This window comes from Scophthalmus maximus, chromosome 6 (genome assembly GCF_022379125.1).
Source record: "Scophthalmus maximus strain ysfricsl-2021 chromosome 6, ASM2237912v1, whole genome shotgun sequence".
Classification (NCBI taxonomy): domain Eukaryota; kingdom Metazoa; phylum Chordata; class Actinopteri; order Pleuronectiformes; family Scophthalmidae; genus Scophthalmus; species Scophthalmus maximus.
In genome coordinates this window covers 21,229,321-21,252,107 of record NC_061520.1, presented here as the reverse complement: position 1 = coordinate 21,252,107, position 22,787 = coordinate 21,229,321, and the positions used below count along the sequence as shown (strand labels likewise).

Genomic DNA, 22,787 nt, shown 5'->3' with positions numbered 1-22,787 from the left:
GCAGCTGTGCGTCGCCTGCAGTGTCGATGCAGAGGGGAGCGAAAGAAAGTGGGATTGGGGAGCAGCCAAACCCTGGCGTTAGGTGTGTGCTCCTCTCCAGTTCAGATTAACATTTATCCTCTGAGATAGCTGGAACCAAAAGGCACCGTTGCCAAGGTGTAAATGAAAGGTTTAGACAGTGTGAGATAATAGAGCTTGAGTCCTGTCGACTCCCAGAGTGTGGACCCACTTCAAAATAATATGCAGTTATTAGGAACCAGTGGATAATCAAATGAATAGATGATGTCACTTAGTCTTGTGGCAGTTGCCTTAAGTTGCACAATCTAACTTTCAGCCTCCGTATAGAAAAATGATGTGGAACAATGTCAATGTTATCTCTCCTGGCTCTCTGTGTATCCGCTGTGCCTCAGCGGGGCCAACGATAACATGCCACATTAAAAGCGGACAAATTGGAGCTGAGCTCTGCTCTGTTTGGCAAAGTGTAACACATCCATGAGCGCCGTTCCCCCTGGGAGGAGAAGGACACAACCAAATTGACGGTTAATCGCTGGGTGCTGTCGCAGGGCCATGAAAGAGTGTGAGAACGAAGAAGTTCCCACTTCACATTGAAGTTTGCTGGAGCCGCGTTTCCACCAAAAGTACAGAACTTGTAGTACCTGGAACTACTCTTCCAGGAACTAAAAGGATCCTGCGGCACTGAAGTCCCAGCAAGATTATGCAAATCAGGCCGGTGATGTGTGGCGTACACTTTGTCGTTTTGCGTCGCCCGTGACGAACTCCCGCTGGATATCGTCCCCGAGGAAAATGCTCAGCAGAGCCTGCACCTCGTCGTCGGCCAGTCTATCGTGGCTTCTCTCCTGCGTGTCCATGAAGGAGCGCGGTGAAAAAACAAAACAGCAGTGAGCTTGCAGCTGCACACCGGCTTTTAAACATGGCGGGTGAAATAAAATGCGACGAGTTCTCCAGCACTGTAGCCCCGCCCCCATAGTTCCTGAACCTTTGGTTAGTATTGTAGTGGTCTTTTTCGAGGGTAACTAAATTTAGACCCTGGTTCCTGGGCCTGGTCTGATGATCTGTGGAGAGAGAGACAGGAAATGCAAGGGAAAGAGAGAGAAAGAAGGACATGACATACATCACAGATCTCCAGAATGAAACAAATGAAATACAACTGCTTGGATTTTTCTGATGTTCAACGATTAAACCAGACAGACCCTCCCTCTGTCACTCGTGTCAAAAGGCTGATGAAAGAATATGAGTTACTGTGAGGAATATGATTAAAGTATGATACAGTAGAAATCCCAAAGGTTGAAACCAGTTCAACTTTTGCTGCAACGCAGTGCACTATCCCCAGCTGCATATATGTGTGCACACACTCCAGGCATAGTCTACCATTAACCTTGGCGATTCTTCTCAATAACATTATAAAACCACTGGGCCATGTATTTGCGACGGACAAACCCTCAGACTCAGACATATCGTTCATGCTGAAATTCTAGAGGTCATATTTTACATCTCCATACCTGTCGCCACACGCCGCCACCCAAAACCTCGCTATTCTAGGTCTGAACACCCACTACGGTCTTAAATCCAAAGGGGGGCCCTCAAGCTCCGTCAAAGCAGAAGCTGGCCTCAAACTGGAAGTTGAGCTAACTTCAATTATCCCGTCCACCCTTCACCCTCACCCAAAACATTCTTTACTTTTCTTTTTTCAATTTCCCACAAGAATGTCTACGAGTGTTCAGTCTATATATCGCTAAGTGAGTGAGTGCCTTATTTGTATACCTCCTCCCCGCTGGTTTCTTGTCTTTACCATCTAGGAATTCGCTCTCAACAGAAAGCTGTTTTAGCCACTTTGCAGTCTACACTTCGGATCTCTCCCGTAGCTCATTACCTTCTGCCGGAATTGCTCCAGAGGAGGGCTGCAGGGTCACAGAGTAGGATATCCTGTCTGTCAGTCATATGTCAGGGCTGTCAGGTGCGTCTGGCTGTGGCGGATTTAAACCCAACTGGGGAAAGACTGATTGGTCATTAAGATTTCTCGGGGAGGCCGAGTTTTGAATTTTGTCGAAAGCTCCTCATATTTCCACGGCTGTCAAGTTGTCTGTATGTCTGCTGCCTTGTGCGGATGTCACCTCCGGCGCGACTGAATCGAGCGAGACAGGTTTCCTCGGGGAAGGAGAAGGATGATGATGATGATTATGGGGGGGGGGGGGGGGTAGAGAGGGGTGAGCAAGTTATGATCATCTCTTCTTTTCTCTCGGACATGTGTCCCAGTGCTGACCCCAGGTCACATGGGATTAATATTCTGACCGATGGCTGGATGGATGGATTTGATGAACAGGTTGTGCAGCACAGGGTTTAAAATGGTTGTGAGGGGAATTCATGCTGGAGCTACACCACCCTTCCCCTCAGTCCCCTGATCCTAAAAGACCCCATCACTCTAAGGACATATTGTGATGCTGGGATTCTACGACGAAAATACCTTTATACCTGTGACCTCAGTAGCACTGGCCTGTCTGGGAAGCTGGCTGAGCGAGTCCGCTGGGGGACATGTATTACAGAACAGTGAACTTGTTTTGCTCCATTTAGACTTTTCATTTGTTCTTCTCCTCCTGCCGGCCCTCTGCTCCCCTCCCACTTACTCCCTGCTGCGTCCCGCTGTCATGCCAGCCCCAAAAGTTATAAACGACTGTGGATTTGAGAACTTTTCATGGGTTTGAGTAAGGGGAGTCCTTTTGTAAGCTTTCGAATGTTTTGGGGTCAAAGCGAGGCTATCATGCCCCCCCGAAGAATTATGGATGTGTGAAGTGCGAGTTTGTTATTGAAATGATAAAAGGAAGTCCTACAGGGATAGTATATCACACCACTCTGGACGAAAAAACAACAGAACAGTTGTTAGAGGGAGTTTGGACCTGTCAAATGAGAAGGGAGAGTGTTCAGAAAGATACATGAAGCTTTTTTCTTTCCTTCTCCACCTGGTTGTGGTGCTCTTCGACTGGAGAGCAACAGCGCTGACCTCTAAGTGCACTCAGTCTCTCTGAGAGATTGCAGCATGTGACAGACTGTGATGCCGCCCCATTAGCTGAGATAAGGCGGGCAGGGATTGTGAGAGGCTCGGATCAATGAGTCATTACGGGGAGTGCAGAGCGGCGGCCGCGAACGCTGCCGGAGTGGGATGCTTACGGTTGTGGCTTAGCGGCAACGCTGCCCAGCAATCCCTCAACCGTTTCCCACCAACCCTGGTTGAATAACCCAGGAAGATTTTCCCCGGATTAACGGCTGATTCCATGTCAAATATGCTACCCTAGAATAATGAGCCAGGGCAGCAACCTTTTCACCTGACACTTTTCAGGTTGCCAGAGCCAGCCAGAAAGTGTATTACCTTGATGTGGTTTACTTTCTTTACCCATTTATGGATTCAACTCTTCTGTGGAATGCAGTGCTTACACATACGGATTGGCCCACTTCGCTCTTTTCTTTGCCCTGTGGTCTCAGGTGTTCTTTCATATGAAAGGAGGATTTAGCTTCTATTGAAAAAGAAAACTTGCTGGTTAGGGATACTCATCACATGTTTTCACCCAACTGAGAAAGGATTTAAAAAAATAGTTATTACACCTTAAGTCTTATTTTGATAGTTTTGGCCATCATCCCTTTAAGCTATGATAACACTGAGCCCAAGTAATTGCTGAAATCTGGGAAAAGGCATTTGCTACATCACCATCTGACAAGAAGAGTAACGGCCAGTCTGGTTTTTAATGGTTTAGGCAGATTATGTAAACTACTTTATTTGAAATTTTAACGGCGGGTGAACACATCCACATTTTTGGTAATAATCCCTCCCTGCACAGACAATTGTGGATGCACACAACGACAGTAAAGTAGGTCAAAGATGGAAAGTTCAGGAAATGATTTTACCCCAGGCTTAATTTTTCCCTTAAAAGTGTGGCTTACCTGGGAGGTTGTTTTAAACATGTCTGATTGTCAGACTTTGTGACTTCCTTTCATCATGTTGCAGCGCTCCCAGCTCTAATTTGTGAGCATAATGTTGTCATATCCATTTACAATCTACAAAAATAGTTGTAATAAATCAAAATGACTGTGTATCAGACTCTACCTGCTGTGCATTTTGTGTTGGTGACTAGTTTTTCCCTACTGTTTTGCATTGTACCACCTCGCGGTTTGACTTGTTGTGTACTGAGACCCCTCCTCCGTGCCGTTCTCCTGCACACAACCCATTTAAAATGTCTTGTCTTCCCCGAGGCTCAATGCTTCCCTGAATAGCCACTGCTCTGTGTAACTCTCTGACTACATTTTGGCTGATATTGATCAAACGTGAAAGGGGAGCCCTTAAGTGAATGTGCAAAAAGTCTTGGTAATCAATGATTGACAGCTGGTATTTCCCTCATCAAGGTCACTTTGCCAATTTCGGTGGGTAGAAGGTCCGCAGGGCGATGAAGTGATGACTGCGAAAGAAGAGTTTGTTCTCTATACAGACTTAGCTGTACCAGAGGGAGGTTGAGCTGCAGAAAATGACTTTCCGTCACATCACTTCAAGTCCAAGAGCAGGACAGACAAGAAGAATACGGGGGGGGGTCGATCTTTTTGTGCCACCAGCGAATCGTCACCTAGCGAGGTTTAATGCTGCTGGGACGAGTCTGCCATCAGGGCTTCCAAACTTTAACTGGGACACATTCACAGTCCAGAATTAGTAAATCTCACTTTTGAGGGTGTTATTCTTGGCCATTGGATCCATGTAATGTAAACACATTGTTGAAAAGAAGATGTATTGTCCTGTAGTTAAAACTAAGCCCGAGCAGAGTTGAATTTCACTCTCAAGAAGTTACAACATGCTGGTGTTTAACCTGGTTGCACCAAGTCACTAAATACATTTTGACAGGCACATTTCCTACGAACGTGTTTCAAATGAGAGCTGCTCCCTAAATAAAGTCCTGCTGGGCTGTCAGCAAACGGTAAGACCCATCAAGCTCACCACTTAGCTCCGTGTTTAAGATTACATGGCTGTGTTATTCCTGTTGCACACAAGTTTCGTTCAGAAAAGGTCCCGCCTCCTCAGATTAATTCAGTTTGGCTGGGAATGTGAGAAAAAAAAGAAGAGGCCTCCCCTGATTTAGAAAGCATATTGCTGGGGTTCGGACAGGAATGAAGTGTTTATGGTGGGGTAAAAAAGGGGCCGTGCTGAGGGGGTTAGAAGGAAGAGAACGAGGATGCTTTGGCTGCGTGGGACTCTTTTCCTCTCCGAGGGCCTAGGTTTTGGTGAGCACTGCCATAGCAAACACCTCCATTTTCCACCTCAGAGGAAACAATATGAACCTTTCACACGCTTCTTGCTTTTCTGTCGCTGTACCTTCCATCTGGAGTTACATCATTTGTGCTCAAACTGAGTTTGCTGCTCTTGCACATGTTGTAATGCACACTTTCAATTAATGTCCATTCCAGAATGGCTGCAGTTCCCGTTCACATTGTGTTTAAATGTCTCCAGCTGCAGCATGTCTGCACCATCACAGGTCACACTTGTTGTGTGCAAGGTACTTAACTCGCGTGTGCATAGGTGCATGTTATGCATATTATCTGTACGCGTGTGAGAAAGAGAGAGGGACAAGGCCACTCTCTCTCTCTCACACACACACACACACACACACACCTCCCTCTCTATCCATCCCCTGTGGTTAGCTGCGGGGAGATTACCAGTGACAACCGGTGATGGCTAAATCGGCTTGGTAAACTCACTGACCCTACAAACCACCAGTTCCTGAGCCACTATCTCCTTAACACCACCTTACAAGGGCATCACGCCTGGTGGTCTGTCAAAACAACAATCTAAACACCCCCCCCCCCAAAAAAAAAACCCTCTAAGAATCTATCTTGGTAAAAACTAAATTTAATTGATAAATCTGTAAATTGCATGGACTAGCAATTTCTACTTCTGCACAGAACTTTTTGAAGAAACATAAATTGGTCAGTTGGTGAAAACCTCTCTCCCACCAGATTGATTCCCCGCGTCTTAAGGGAACTTATTATCTTGCCCTGACTCTGAAAGAGGATAAGAGTGCAGAGCCTTAGAAGGCCCTTTAAAACTACCATGGTTTAGGAATGGCAGGCTTAAAGCTTTAGAGAGCACGATGGAATCAATCTTGTAACCTCTGGATGGGCCTCCTTTAATGGCTGCAGCAATACGCTGGTTCAGAAGGCCCAAGTTACGCTTGAACAAACCCAAACTAGTTTGAACGGTGTGTTAGAAATCGAATGTGCTAGCTGTCTTTGAGGGGAGGCAAAAACTGCACATGCTTCCACTCCTGGAAGGCATTGGTACTGTTGTTCACATTTAAACTGAGAAATAGCTGTGTCAAGAATAAAAAAAAATTATCTGGATTGAAATATACAAACCCTGGCTCCTTTCTTACCTCAGCACATCTTGCCAATCATGGCGTTTTGGAAAGTTGTTTGACCATCTGACAAGTACTTCTGAGGAAGCATAGTAGCAGCTTTAGCCCTGTGACCCTCCATTCCCACAGGAGCACGTGTCAGTGGTGAAGCCCACTTGGGGCTTACCCGGGCTAACAGGCCCAGTGAGCAGTGGCAGCCGAAAACACAAAAACACAAAGCCGTTTATAAAGGGCTAATCGCCTTCAACTCAGATGAGTGCGCTTTGAAAAGAGAAAGGGAGTGATCAAGCAAAATGCAACGACACTGTTGACACACACATGGAAAAGTGGGATTTGTCCTCTAATCCCACTTCCTGTCCCCATGGCCTGGGAATCAGCACCACATCGGAACTCAACCGATCGCCTGTCTCTGATCAAAGAGAGTGTGGACAAGAGGGATGTTGCATCAGCCTCCTGCTTCCATCAATATCATCTGCCTCACATCAGGTGTGACAGATAATAGACCACAGACACTCCAGGCTCTGGCGAATAAAATAGCAAAAGCTTTCTTCTCTGCAATTTACCCTTCTTCTTCTTCAACCTGCCCACCAAGAAACAGGAAGACAAGCGCTGAGGTGGCATGGCATTCACTCACCCAGGGTGAAGGAGCTGTGGGAGTCCGGTGGGAGGAAGAGACCTGGAGCAGAGCCACAATGGCTGCTGTCACAATCTGTCCTGCCTTCCTGTCATCCTCAGGAAGCGGCTAGAACAACTGGCCTCCCACACTGTGACCCCACACTGGCCTAACAAATAAGGCATTCATAAGCACAGAGGATGACAGCGGGTCACTGGTGTCACGTACATTAGGGTGCCTTATCCTGTGTCTGTTCAAATGTAAATCAACCGCTGGCCTGTCAGGATGCACCTGAGAGACACAGAGATGTATTGTTGCATTGAGACATTTTTCAGCGTTGCCTGACACATGGATTATCGCTGCCAAGAAATACCTTTCCTTTAAATCCACTGCTTTCAAAGAGATGTTGCTCCGTTGATACACATAAAACGATGAGTTACTTCTCTTCGTTGGTTGGAAACTACCTGGAAAAACTTCACGGTAATACTGCAGAGAATGCAGACTTGCTTTTCCAGAGCACGGCATGGAGAACAGTTGACATGGAGTCAAAAGCGACAAGACAAGATTGAAAACCTCATCTTGAGCTCGCCATGGGCTTTTTTGAAGCCTTTTGATGTCATTTGCTGTGCTCTGCCATACCAGAAATATCGCAAAGATCTCCATTCAATAATAATTCTGAGATGCTTTGTCATTCAGGATGAAAAGTAAATAAAGTAAGCTCCCGAGCATTCTTATGAAAATGACGGATCCACTGTAGTGCAGCTATCACTTCGTATCTGAAACTTGACATCAGCTTTTCAGTTTGAATACAACTGAACATTGGCTGAATGTTTGGTATTAATAACTGTGAGAGCGTGGATTCATTCAGATATAATAGGTTACTGCCTGTTAACAATCTCTCAATATACCTCGCACTTCCATATCTATCCAGCTTCTGTTTTTGGTCAAGCACAGTGGGATGTCAACATATTTGTCCAACATTGCCATACAGCCTGTGTTTAAGAGCTATCCATTTTCACTAGCTTTACCATTTAACAGAGAGAGAGGGAGACTGAGAGACATCCATCTTCATTGCAACAAGGCTGTTCTGGTCTCATAACTGGTCTCCGAGTTGCACACACACTCTGGAACCAGACAGCAGAACCAGAGATACAGCAGAGCATGTCTCTGCCTCTGAGTGTGTCCAGCTTGTGGGGATTATGACATGACATGACATGAAGATGAGACATTCCAGGTTAAGATAAGGGAGGCTAAAGGCAACAGGGCTCTTTTGGTCAGTGCTTCAAGTTAAGTCTTTGTGCTGCTGCTCGTCAAAGTTGTTCTGCTAATTCTGCAGCGCTGCGACTTTCCGATTCTGATGCAAGCTCTTGAGTGCATGCCTGCCTGCTCCCTCCTCTGGCTTCTGTGCTAAATCAGCATTAAAATGAACTTACCATGCTCAATGAATTCAGGAAACCAGAGGTATGCACATGACCGTGGCTAGACAGATACCATATTCCCGCGACTCATTGGTTCCCCGGCTGTTGTAATTCACAGTCGTAGTGCACGTGGATCTCTGCAGATCTGGAACTTCAGGGCTGGGAAGTGTTAGAGTGATGGCAGAGAGGTTTCAACCCTGAGCCCAGTGAGTCATGTTCAACATACACTATCCCTCTCTGTTTTACCCTTGTTGAAAACTGTTGGAGGCTCATTGCGATTCTGGACAGGCCATCTAGTAATGCCACTTTACTCCAGGCAATCCCTGTTTCCTGATTCCTCTCAGGCTGAGGAGAGATAACCCTGACCCTGAGCTAATCCCAGATTAAGCCAGAACATAAAGAGTGGCCACTGCTGTCCAGCGACCTCTGTCATCCTCATGTCTACTGTCTAGGCTACAGCAGCCCTGCTGACCACGACTTGCAAGAGCAGCCCTTTCGAATTTGGATGAATCCAAAGAGCTCAGATATCTTTAGACAGAGGCAGAAACAAGTAAGGTCTTTGGTAGAGTTATTTGTATCTATAAAACAGAGGAACTGATTAACAACTGCAGTGTGTACGTATGGAAACTGACATGTGGGATGGGAACAAGGCAAGATGTGTCACTGTCGAGCTGGAGACTGTTAATAAAAAGCATGTCCGTTAAAACGGAGCCGTGTTTGTGCAGATGTGTGCGATTAGATCAAGACTCTCTTGGGAGGATCTCCTTCCCTACGAGTTCTCCAAATTTCATATCCTCCTCAGCTGGAACTCCGCTATTATACGTTTCTGCTGGAATGAGAGGGAAGGGTGTTCATTTGTTTGGTGAGAGAATGTAATGCAGGTCCAGCGGAACACGCTTACGTTTATAAGTCATATATACTTATAAACGCCCCCCCCCCCCCCCCCCCCCCCCCCCCCCCCCCCCTCACCCTTACCCTTTACCCCGGCCCTTTACTCTGCCTGTCCATCAGCATGCTGGGCTTGGCAGGCAACAGGAGAGGGGCTTAGGTGATGGGAGCCAGAGGCCCCGATATAAGGCCATCTCTCTGCATGAGAGCTCATCAGAGCTGACAGTGAATACAAATTGCTGCCATTAGCAAGAGGGGGGCGAAGAGGGGCGTGGTTCTACAGCAGCTCTCTAATTATGGAGTGGTTGAGACCCCCAGGTCAGCAGGGGAGTGGCAGGGTGCTGAGGGAGGGAGTGGTAAAGAGGAGGCAAGGTGTCACATGTCACGTTGACACACGTTGAGCATTATTGGCGCAACTTCTGAATACAATGAGGTCAGGAGTGGTGGTTAATGATGTGTGATATGGCAGCGCTTTTAATGTGTGCCCATTATGATGGATCATATCGGACATGTGTTGAGACGAGAGAGGGTCACACCTCTTCCCTGGTGAGGGTGCTCACAGCAACAGGATACAAACAACCTGCCATTAAGTAGCTTTACTTTTCTCTTTAACGGCTGGTAAAGCCTGGCGGGGAGACACGTCAAAGGAATTATATCATTCTGTGTCATTGTCACTTTCCTCCATGTTTGTTTGTGTTTCTTTGATACAAATTTCCCCCCTGTATCCGTGCCGTGTAGAAGAACTTTGCATCATCCAAATGACAAAAATATATTAGCATCCAGAGTGAATTGAGACACCAAAAAAGTAAAGTGGGCAAAACGTGAAACAATAGACATTTTTTTCTGTTGGCATGTGATATATCACCATATCGCACAGACCTACTTCACTATGCTTCAACTTAACTACCATATAATAAGAAAATGTCTCGACTCCCTTTGACCCACACCTTGCGGTTATTAGAAATGCGGCCGGGGCTGCAACGTTTCTTGTAAATCTACAAAACCAACATCATGCAATTGCGGCCACGCGTAGCAATTGACTGGGAATGCAGGGGCGAAGAAGTACACAGTATATAAACTCTCCCAAGCTCTGCTTTGTTCATTTCTTAGCATGACTTTTCGTGGCACAATCCCTATTTAAACACAAATTACATCAGGCCTCTCTCCACAATGGCTGGCTTTTCTCCCCACATTCAAATCTGGCCACACCCTTCCCTTCAAATTTGGTTGGCAGACATTCCATTTGATCTTGTCTCGAGCATCTTAATGGCTTTGACTGCACTCAAAGAAGTAATCTTCAAGCAAATATACAATAATTTACTATAGTATTGTCCCTTATCTGAGACAGTTGATGACTTATAATAGTATATACTAGTACCTGCAAGTGATGACGATCCCAGTAAAATAAACTCTTCATTTTTCCAATAGCTGTGCAGACTGCAGAGTAGTTTTGTCATGCTTTTCTGAGTGTAACGGCTTGTTCGTTTCAAGGTTTGAAAGGAGATGATGGCTTCTGAAGTCGCTTGTGTTGATGCTTTGTATGTATGAGGCAGGTGTTTGCACAGGCATGCTGTTATGTCTGTGTTTTCTCTCGTAGCAGCGAGCTGCAGAGCCTGCCTCTCCGCCAAGAGGCATGGACGCGCACAGAGGATGCAGCGAAGCTTGACCACGTCTCCGGGAGCGCATCACAAAAGATTAGCAGCGGCCTCTGGATGCTTCGCCCCTTGCGTATCCCGTTATCTGCTGAGTGACGCGTCCTATCTGATGTGACACAGTGGCCGAGCCTCTGGCCGCTTTTTATTATCCCCCATCCCACGGAGTGACTAAGCCGAGGCGAGCAGCTGCTGAGTTCCCATGCTGTTATCGTTCCTTTTCATTTAGCTGCACAGCTAACCTCATACCCGCTCTCCGGTAATCGCACAGGCATTCTTTAACAACCATGTCACTTCTCTGCTGGCTTTGAAGCGTGCGGCTTGCACAAACCCAAATAACTCATGTAAATAGTTGACATGAAGACAAGTTGTGTTGAAAGAGGCTGATGAAGGAGAGCGACGGAGGGCACTGTGGGCCCTCAGTGACTCTGCTAACAAGATAGCAGTGCAGGTGCCAAATCTGGCCTCCAGCAGCCACACGTACACTTGTCCAAATGTAGGGGGAAGGTGTCTTTAATCTCCATCAGCTCAGTGATTGCCCCTATACTAGGTACTTCCTTATCCTACAGATACAGGAAATCACTGTTAGAGTGCTGAGCAAGATTAAGATAAGAGGCAGAACCATTGCCGCTCTCAGATACAGGCAACTGGATTCACGCCAACTCCGTTCTTACCGTGTAAATTCAGTACAATCTCTCAAAGAACTAAATTTCATGTTTTGTGAAATGTACCCCCTAAAGCTGGTGTACAAGAAGACACTTGTACTTTTTGTACTTTTACAGCTCTGTGCGGACACTTTGAAGGTAGGCGCAAATTAATTTACACCCAACAGTTAAATAGCACACAGAAAGTCAATATTTTAATGTTTAAGTTCATACTTAAAACCCGATAAAAGTGTAAATATATTTTCTGTTTATATTAAGTATTCATCTATCAGACCAAAGCATCACCCACAGACAAGCCAAGAATACCCTCGGACTGCCAACTCTTGTTTGCTGTAGATAAGTAAATGAAAAAATCTGCTGAAGCAACATGACAGTAGGATGAAGACCGATTTGCTAAGATCACACAGCCGATAGCAGCATAGTCTGTGGACTCAATCTCATCCAGATTCTCCGGGTCATTTCCACTTTCTTGGAAAAACTGAACAAACTACTATGGCAACTGTAGTCAAAAGAACAAATACACTCTTGTGCAGGCACATAGGTAGCGGACACTTGTGACTATTACCTTGACTACGACAAATATAAATTAATGAGTACGTCGGAGACTTCCCCCTGTCGTGTCTCAACTCATTACGGCGCCTTGTTAAAAGCCGACCCAACTGCCAACCTGGCAACCTTCAAGTCTCTGCAGCGATTTTGTGCAGAGCTCCATCATTGCAGTCGAAATGGAGTGTGTCTTCTGAAGAGGAGTATGACTGTCTTTAACGGGAGTTTTCCTCCTCGGCATTGACAGCATTGGAAATATTTGGCCAGGATTCTTGACAGGAGCTGCCTTTGATGTGTGAGAGCATGCCACTTCTCCCAACCCCTCTTAAACACCCTAATTATCACTCCTGCCACTCCGGTGTGTGTGTGTGTGTGTGTGTGTGTGTGTGTGTGTGTGTGTGTGTGTGTGTGTGTGTGAACCAACACACCTCTTTCTGGCAAGTTGGAAACTGCCTCAGGACACTGCTCAGGTAGTGCAGCTTGTTTGTTATGTGCCAGGGGCTAACGGGGTATTTCTGTCACTTTCTTGCACTACCTGAAAAGACTGAATCAAACTATTGTTAACACTATGTTCCCCAATTTTGTACCAAATATATACATATATGATTTTTTTGTTCTTTTTGGACTTTAAAATGCATCTTTGGTGACGCGATCAACGACTCTAACGCTGCTTCCACATTACTACCTTTTAGTTTTAAAACACATCACTGTTGCTACATTCATGCCGTCCACACTCGTTTTCAAGCGCCCAAATCAGAGACGTTTGGCAATGCTGCCAGTCCCATTTTATCTGGAAGATTGCGTTGTCGTATGGACTGGCTGACACATTTAGAAACTTTAACGCAGTCACCCTCATTCGCTTCCTGACTCGTCACATCTTATCAGTTATGACTCGAATACCAGCGGTGAAGGCCAAATGTTGTAAACACCTACTGTCAGTAACAGTTCCACCTCATCTTCGGTCTAAGTAAAGGAATCCCTCGTATAACTTTTCACCCATTGCTGTTTCTCGTTCGTGTTGTTTTCTGTCACTAAGCAATCGATGGTTTACACATAGCCTGTGTACGTGAAGGGTCACTTGACGTGTGTTTTCTTGTTTGAATATTTGATTGGTTGGCAGGAAAAAAAAGTACAATAGAGGAATACCAATAGTAGACTTTTTCAGTTTCATCCTTTCGACCACCCACCCACCGTGTGAATGACCGCGTGTGATCGGCTCTCCTCCTGTGATGCTTGGACAGAATGATGGTGCGATGCAGTGGCTGCAGCTTTCTAATCATCAGCCACACATTCCACTATGGAAAACCACTGAACCGAGGTGATTGCCACACACTTCGCTCCACATTGCTCATCTCGCTGCCTTCCTGTTCAGTTTCACAATGAAAAAAAACGCAAACTTTTGTTTCCTCCCATCACCGCCCCCCCATCCTCTTTAACTTCAATACTTCTTTGCTGAGAGTTGTGCAAGTTGCAAGCAGCAACACGCTCTGCACTGTCACTGGCAATGGACTGCACTTTTATTTAACCTAATTTAAAACCAGAGAAATATGCAGTGGGGTGGAACACCCATATCAGTGTCAATGGTGAGTGTGTGCTGCACTGTCCAGTGCCAGGATGTGTATTTACCCCCTCTTAATTCCCTTTCTCTTGGATGTTTTCATTTAAAAACACACACACTAGACTTTTCCATGATACAATCACTTACCCAATGCGTCTTGTGAATTTGCCAGGAAAGTAAATGAGTGTGGTGGGCTGTGTCCTGTTAAGTCACACTGGATGCAGTTATCACTCCCTAATGAGAGGAAGTTCTAATACTACTGAAGCACACGGCAGGATGCACCGAGCGCTGAATTTAATACACAAAATACCCCTCTTCCCCCTGTGCCACAGTAAGGTGGGAAATCATTTCATATGAGGAAGCATTAACCAGTGAGCTTTCTTATTTCTGGAGATGTGATCTTGAGAGTGAACCGCATGCCAGTGAGCTTTTCCTGTCCAAACATATTTCCAAAGTAAACTCGGCCCATTGGCTATTAATTTAAGATGGAGAGATGTGCAATAGCATGCAAGCCTGCAGCCCCGGAGATCACCGACAGCAGCCAAGTATTCTCTCAGGAGGAGAGGGAGGCCTGGGTGAGTCTGACAGTGAGGCATGACTCCCCTCTTTGTTTCTATACCTCATTTAACCAGGCAAGCCCACAAGAATACATTTTATTTATAATGGTCTATAGAAGCGGCTGCAATAGGATGGCGGACTACGTCCAACACTTCCCAGTACAACCACTATTATGTACTTCAGGCCGCTGGTCGGCTCATTCAGTCAATATGTGCACTGGAGGACAGTGTCAAACCAGTCTCATGCGATAAATGATGAACTCATTACCAGTCTCGAGAAATAAATCTAATACAATGCAAAACAAATATGTATAGCCCGGAAAATCAACCATCTGTGAACTTTTCGCTGTTTGGCTCCTCGTGTTACTGTTGGCCCAGCTTCATGTCTGCTGGATAGACTTTCCTGCGCAGACGATCCGTATTTATTCAAGCAAAGGCCATATTTGTAGTCGCGATTCTGCAGTTGTGCGTGCTGGCAGAGAGATAAAACAATTAGCCTCTCGAACTTGTAGCATTTAAGGTGCCACTGGAGGTACTGTTTTTTGTGAGACATTTTGTGTACAGTGTGTGGGAGGACTAGGGGCTTTTTAAAGGTTTTAAGTTTGTAGAGCGTCTCCCTTGAAGCAGCTGTACATGTAGGTACACGTATGCCAAAGTTGAAAAGATCCCCAACCCTACAATAGGTTAAAGTTGTTGCAGAGAATCGATGTGTCAGACAATGAACATTGGCAAGTGAATTTGACATTTGATAAATGGGGATTGGCTCCAGCCTCAAATCGTGCTGCCCTAGGTAAATATGATGGGTGGATATGGCTTATTCATTAATGACTAAAATTCGACCACCATCACCACAAAAAAGTCCCACATGAATGGTACAAATGCACTTGGACATAAACCGCACCGATGTTGCTTGTGGCTGCATTTCACTTTCCAAATCTAGATACTAACAATTGATGCAATTGCTATTGCAAAGTGCAAACAGCTCCGCAAATGAATCAGCAACATTTATTTGGGTATTTGGTTTCATTATTTACAGGGATTAGATACTGCTGATCATTCACAGTGGCAAATGAGCACAAAAGTGAATTTTATCATTGTCAGAAGTAGTAATATTCAGATTCATATCACAAATTAAAAATAATTCCAGTTAAAGTCCTGCTCAGCTTGTGTGATTCGCAGCTTTTAGCAGTTGGCTCTGATGCTATCATCAAACTACGATGTCTTCCGGACTCGTCTTACTCTGGGGCCTGTCCTCAAACAGCAACGCAAACCTTTCTTGGAGCCAAAGCAGAGTGTTCCGGCAGTAGGCAGTGTCGGCCAGCAGCACCTCGAGATGCTGGGGGAGAGGAGAGGATTGTCTGAGTTCAGCAGACTGAGGAAAGTGGACCGGATCTCCTCCCACTAGTGGACTAGTGGAAGGTTGGAGGTCCCACTCCTGTGCAATTGCCTTATTTTTTCTGTACACCATTACAAAGATGGAAAATAATGAGAGATCTCATACACTGACCTACTCCTCTTTCCGTGCAAGTGCGGGCGTGCAAGCATACGAGAGTGAGTCAATGAGAAAAAGAAAGAGACATTGAGTGCGAGGATCAGGTTCCCTCTCCGGCTTACTTTCACCTCTAATAGAGCCATTGCCATTCCACCGGGGGGGAAGTGGTGCGGTCCCGAAACAAAGCCTCCGCTGTGTGTGTGCAGACCCCCCAGAGTGAACCTAAACCGTACACGCAGTAATGGGCTTCTTTAAGAGTTTATCTGGCTCTAATAGACACACTCGTACGCTGCTCCCAGCCTCTAAATCTCCAGGATAAGTCTGTGTGTGCAGAAAACGCTGTCATGCCCTAATGTGGCTGACAAAGAAACACAGTGGTTCAGCCTCTCAGAGCGTCTGCTGTTTGAAATTGTAATCTCCCGCTGCGAGTAAGAAGTTGCTTCTGGAAAACAGTGGATTCAGTGCACAGCTCAATATATCTGTGCTCAATAAAATGTGACTAGTTGAAGAGATCAGGGATCTTTGCCAAATTCAACTAACTTTTGTTTTTGATCATTTGAAACTTGGTGCCAGCTCTTTACTTGTATTGTACTTGTATTAAAGTAGCAAAATCCTCCTTCTGCTTCCTTTTTGGTAATCATCACACACTCTACTCTTCATCTTCATCTTCTCAACATTGACAACAAGAGCCTCGCCTCAGCATCATCTCTGAGCAGCTCAGTCTCTCAGCAGGTCCACCCAGGCCGATCGTGACCGGGTGTTTGCCTGGCACCAAGTGTATGTCCGGGGACCTGCTGGGCTTGTTTCCACAGGCAGCCCGACCTCCAGAGCAGCGTAGCAGCCAAGCTCACGCCGCCGCTATTATACGTCCTCCGTCAACATTTCATACGAGCACAAAGCCGCATGTGCCCCTGCCTGAGGCGAAGGTTGACTTTTGGACTGAGTTGAGAAAGGCTGACAGAGTAGGGAATGATGGCTAGTAGCTGGAACGCCTCTACATATTTTTTTTTTCAAACCAGATTTCTTACTCTGATTCTTTCTTTCTCTTTTCTGAGAAAAAGGTTTCAACAGTTTCATATTTGTGGCATCCGAGGGCTCAGTGGCCTTTAGGCTTTGGCTGGTGAATCCTTTGCAGCATTACCCCGACAGGGCCTTGGACTTATCCAGTCATAGCTTCATAGTTTTCACTGCAAGAAACCTTTGAAAGAACTCCACCACAGAGACCAGGGTCTAAATTAAGTTCCAGGGAAATCTTTTTACCCCCTAAAAAGGTCCCTGCTCGGGGGGGTAGTGCTTTACCAAAGTTCAGGAACCCTTGGGATGAAGCGTGCATCGTCGCAGGGGCCTGATGTGGAGTACCAGTGTTTTTTTTATTTCAGCTGGTCAGTCTCCACAATAGTTCGTAAAATCTGTTTCCTTACTTAAGTAAGACTAGCATTTTGGGTGTTTTGAATACACTCCGTTGCCAGTGTTTCTTCCTTTTATCCATAAACAGCTGCACGATTTGAATCTTCTCCATGTTTATACTGATGTTGTATTGTTGCCTGGAGTGGAACAGCTTGTTCTAACCCTTGGTTGGTCACCTCCCCTGGTCTTTAATCGGCAGTGAAAATGCAGGCAAACCGTTGCATCTGCAGGAACTTATTAGTTCCTTGAGAAAGAGTTCATGGGACTAAAAGTTACAGGAACTTTTCTTTGAAACGCTGGTATAATTAAAGAGAAAAGGCTTATTATGTGTGTAATTTCTTCAACATCACCATCATTTAATAGGTATAGCCCTCTGTGATTATAGGCTAGATTACAATTACATTTTCTGGATACACACGTGAGGAGAGATCATCACTGTCTGTGTATCAGTCAGAGGATTTTGATGATGTGTTTAGTTCTCAATGTGAAGCACTATATAGGGTGTGCTGTTGCTATGCACTGCTCACATTCCCCTCAGCTGACAGACGGTCCCGTCCAGATTCTCTGCGACAACAAACACACAGTGAGGAGTCGCTGACAACCTGCCTCAGGAAAGGCTTCGACTGGCCCTCGGAATGTTTGTGTGTGTGTGTGTGTGTGTGTGTGTGTACAATTCTTTGTTATCCGGTCCTGTGTGTTTCAATTTATCCGCCCGCAAAGCATAAACACAGCTAGAGTGTACTGGGACTCATCATTCAACTTAAGACTGCAACACAAATAATCACAGGGTGCGGCCACATGTTGCAGCCCCTCTGCACGGTGCTCCGACAGCTGTCAATCACTCCGCTGACCTGCAAACATTCCTTTGGTGGGCACCGTTATTAAATCAAACTGTACAAAAATGGCAAATCTAATGCTATTAGTCTTTGGTTATTGACGTAACCCCGTGTTAAATTTAGGCCTGGCAGGAAAGACTGGTAATATCAGATTCCATAGGGAGACTGTTTAAAACGGTCTCTTGATGGTGTTTATTTTAAGGCCAATGTTGGACATGTGGGTGGCTTTGCATGTGTTGGTGATCTCCTCCTCGCCGGGCTCTTTCTCAATAACTTCAAACTCAATGATGACTGCGCACAAAGAACTTGCAAACGATATGTGGTTATTTATCAACCCTCTAAATCATTTTCCAATATTTAAATTATTCCTTTTTTGAATTTTATCTTGTGTGCTGATTGTCAGTTCAGAAATCCCATGTTGACCATATTTCACACGTCCGTCCTTAATTACACACGGGCACACCCCTGTTCTGATACATGATATGCAAACAGTCAAACAAGGCTAACTGTATTTGACAGTCTATCCTCTGGTTTTTCTCTCCACCACATTTTGGCTTCTAAACAACACAAAGCAACTCGGGTACCTCAAAGTTTGATTCCGTGTTTTACCTCTTGGTTGTAGAATAAAGTGGCACAGGGAAATGGCACTTTTCTGCTGTTTGAGTGAAACCTCAGTGTTTGTCCAACAATATGCGAAAGCCACCCTCTAATGCCTCTCCCCTATAGAGAGTGGGGGAGTGTGTTTGTCTATGGCGTGGCATGGGGCCTTTGCTGTCTTAGCAGTGGCCTCTCTGCCCTGCCTGTACATGGTTGCTGAACCAAGAAGAACATATCAAACAAACACTCCAACACCGAGTTGGCGGAAGATTGGGTTACTCTCGACATGAGGGAACGTGTCGACTGCATTGTGTTGGCGAAGGCACACACTCCTCTGACCTTCAGCAAGTGGTGTCCAAACAGAAATGGAGTTGTTTAAACTCGGCTAAACTCAGCACACCAACAGTACCCAACCTTGTGTATGGAAAGAATTTCCAGTAAACACCATATCACCATGTCAAACTACTGTGTGTTTTTCCTGACTTCTGCCTGGAGGTGACAGACAGCTGATGATGAGAGACTTTCTAGATCTTCTGATCCACTTGGGCGGTATTAAGCCATCAACACAGAGTGACAGACACTCAGTAGCACTTGCCTCTAATGTGTGGTGTCAAGTTACAACAGTGTTGGTGGAAAACCATCAGATAACTCCACACGGGTATGCAGGAGTGGCATGAGGAATGTGTCAGTTGTGCGTGCATCTGTGGGTAAAAATTTGCATGTGCACCACAGCTGTCATTAATGGACGCGTTTTCCATCTCCCAACAGAGCTGAGATCTACCGGCACCGCTCATCACTTCGCCTACCTCCTCAACACGTCCGACTACCGTATCCTGCGTATGGACGAAGACCATGACCGGATGTATGTTGGCAGCAAGGACCACATCCTGTCCCTGGATCTCCATGACATCAACAAGGAACCACATATCGTGAGACCATTCCCATTCTCCATCTCCCCTTTCTTCAAGCTGTGGCCCCTTTAAATTGGCTGTTACACAGGGATGAAGCAGCTGCCCCCAGGGCAAAATGTTCTGTTCTATTGCCCCAGCAGCAGCCGTTTTGGCTTGCTCATATTTATTTTTCTTGGAGTGCACATTTCTTTTGGTCATCAAGCAATGTAATTGGGTTATGACAGTCCCAAAATATTATCCTGGGTGGATATCCCTTTTACAGTTTTAGCCCCAAACTCTCATAAATGCCAGTGATGTATAACGGGTTGGATTCTAAATAGGAAATTTCCTCCGTTCCCCCCGTCACAGATCCACTGGCCAGTGTCCGAGCGGAGAAGGATGGAGTGCCTTGTGAGTGGGAAGGACGCCAATGTAAGTATGCATGTTGACACCACACACAGCGTCAGCAGGCTCATCTCATTTCCACCTACTTGCTAGCTCGGGGAAAAAAACACTAAATATTGCATTGAAAGCTACCTCTGTTGGTTTCAATTCAAGGAACCTGTTTTAAAGGCACTCACCTGTTGGGTACAGACTTGGCCCAGTAAAAACTCTGGTTCCCTTCTGTCTAGCCAACTGGAGAGGAATGGATTAAAGCCTAGTCATCCTCACCGTCCTCCTCACTGCCAGGCCAGGGTGTGAGCACCACACCACTGGCTGAGAGTATGATATATTGCCCAAATGTATTTAGAGGAACAGTATTCCTGGTATATTTTTAGGCTCAGCATTTGGTTAATATGCAGGAGGTGCACTGGTAAAATAAGGATATGAATGTGCCTATTAGATGCTTATTGGGTTTTAATTTGCTTCCATCTTTGTGTTTCCAGGAGGAGTGTGCAAACTTTATCCGTCTGGTCGAGCCATGGAATCGGACTCAGCTGTACGTCTGTGGGACAGGAGCTTACAACCCAGTCTGTACCTTTGTCAACCGTGGACGAAAACCTCAGGTGAGGTCTAAGTCTTGATGAGTGTGAAGGCCACAAAGGTGATCTCTCAACAGTACATCTCCATCATAGCTGGACCTCTCTTTTCCTGTCCCTCACTCTCTATCTACTGTAAATTGGGTCCCTTTGCAGTGATTTTCGTCCGTCATTAAGCCTCAAGCTCATGGTACCATGTCTCAGCATCTGGCAAAGCAGCCAGCGCAAGCTTCACCAGCACACAGCTGCCGTCCCCAGTGAGCTGTTACAACTACTCTGTTTAGTCTCAGCCTTTAATGGGACCTCTTGAATTTCCTAAACCAAGCCAGGCATCGCTACCTCAGCATACTCCCCTTTAACACCTCACTCTTCTCTAAATATCCACACTTGTTCCCTAATGATGACCATGGGAGTAAAAAAAAAAAAAGGGTGTATATAAAAAGTAAACTTCCGACTAGTCTCAAAACAGTGCAGGGAACTTGCAGCAAGCAAGCGTGGCCTCCACGAGTCCCTTGTCGCGTACAGATCCTACACGAGCCCATACTAACGAATGGCATCCATCCATTTACTCACCTATGCATCTGCCCCTACATGCATCCATCCAGGCCACCCGCCACCCTCTACCATGTGAGACGTTGGCTAATTGGAAGTGGGAGCTCCCATTATGGGGTGCCAGTGGAATGTTCCAGTTCTAGTCCATTAATAAGAGGGCTGCTTTTGCCTCCATCACACTGAGCAAACAGGTCTGAGTCTCCCCCCCCCCCCCCCCCCCCCCCCCCAAAGGTGAACCGGGAACCCTGATCGCAAAAACATGAAACTATACACTCACAGATGCATGCACACACACACATCCTGACACGCGCAATAAAACTTGAGGAATCTTTATTTGTTTCATTATTGATTCAACGTTTAGATCGGTTGTCGTAGCGTGTATACGCCTTGTAATGTGTGTAAACTAATAGTTAAATGTTAGAAGCTTTGGCAGCAGCTTTGAAGGGAATGAATTTAGCACACTATGAGATCCTTTATTGACTTGACAACAGAATAGAGAAGTGTTATTGTTGCCTTTTCCACCATCTGGTCAAATAAAGCTACACATATTCCCTGCACAATCTTGCACGCACGCACGCACACACACACACATTTTCTCACCTTGTCTGGAAGTCAGGACAAATTCAAGCAGTGTGCAAGGACACAAGGGAGGTCCGTGGTCCTTCCTAATCAGCGGCGTAACATCCGGTTTGCTGTCTCCTGTTTTAGGCGTCCATGTATCTACAGATGGCCCAGGCCAGAGGAAGGGCCAGCCGCGCAGCTGAACCCAGCGCAGTGCACGAGACACTCGGACTAAAGGTGCGATGTGGGCCCTGTCTGCACCGCAGCCCTGCATACTGCCCGGGCTCGTGGTCACCAGCAGCATGCTCCCTTCTCTTTGTGTCCGACCACATTTTGTCAAGACCACCTTTAACCAATCGTTTGTTTATCTCCGTAACATTTGTCATGCATCCTTTCCAGTCCGTCTTTTTAAAGTTTCACGTTTCATTTCATTTTCTGTGTGTGAAGCCTCATTGTCCGAGCACGCTTTCTTGTCCACCATTGTCCTCCCTGTGCTTTGTGTTGTGCGCCAAATGCCAGGTTTTGCATGAAAACTGGCTTATCAGAAGGAAATGGCTTCTTAAAAGCCGGCTTTCAGTTCTGTTCATTGCATGGCCTATTCCCTTTTGATTTTGCATATATTTCAATGAACATGAAAGACAGATGGCCAGGACAATAATCCCGCTTATCTGTGGCAATGCAGGACGTCCCACCCATCAGTCCTTCACCCCACCGAGCCCTCCACCTACTGTAGGAATGTGGTGCAGTCTCTCCCACAGAGGCAGCGGGACTAGTCAGCATCTGACCCACTCCCACAGCAGGCTCTGTTAGCGCAGAGCAAACACCAGCCATCTGTAGCCAACTATCTGCACAGAGAAAAGAATTAAAAGAGCCACATACTTGAACACGTCTCCACTGTTTGAGCTCTCCAAGCACTTTGAAACACACAACGGGACTTTTAAAGGGCGTGAGGGCTTGAGGTGAAGTGGGACACTTTGAAAATGTTGCAACCTTTTTTTCTTTTTTCTTCTGTCACGTCTTTGAGAAATATGTTGCAACTTTTCTGACGGGGTCATATTTTACAGCAGGGTTGTAAAAACATGGCGCAGGGCACACTTTCCCTCTGGTTCACATAAATGTTTGTGACCTTTTTTTCCTTTTTTTTTTTTTACATGTCAACATCTGGCATGAC

The 22,787-nt window shown here is 45.9% G+C and overlaps 1 protein-coding gene across 4 annotated transcripts in view; it reads left to right on the top strand.

The window, feature by feature from the left end:
* Nucleotides 1-22,787, top strand: part of sema3fb (sema domain, immunoglobulin domain (Ig), short basic domain, secreted, (semaphorin) 3Fb) — a 59,601-nt gene that overhangs the window by 17,913 nt on the left and 18,901 nt on the right. For 2 of the 4 annotated variants that reach the window (XM_047332858.1, XM_035632224.2), the window contains exons 3-6: nt 19,402-19,562; nt 19,893-19,955; nt 20,411-20,530; nt 21,764-21,853. In XM_047332858.1, the coding sequence (XP_047188814.1) occupies nt 19,402-19,562; nt 19,893-19,955; nt 20,411-20,530; nt 21,764-21,853 (434 nt within the window). The remainder of the gene's footprint in view (nt 1-19,401; nt 19,563-19,892; nt 19,956-20,410; nt 20,531-21,763; nt 21,854-22,787) is intronic. The other 2 variants (XM_035632227.2, XM_035632226.2) reach the window with 1 other exon arrangement.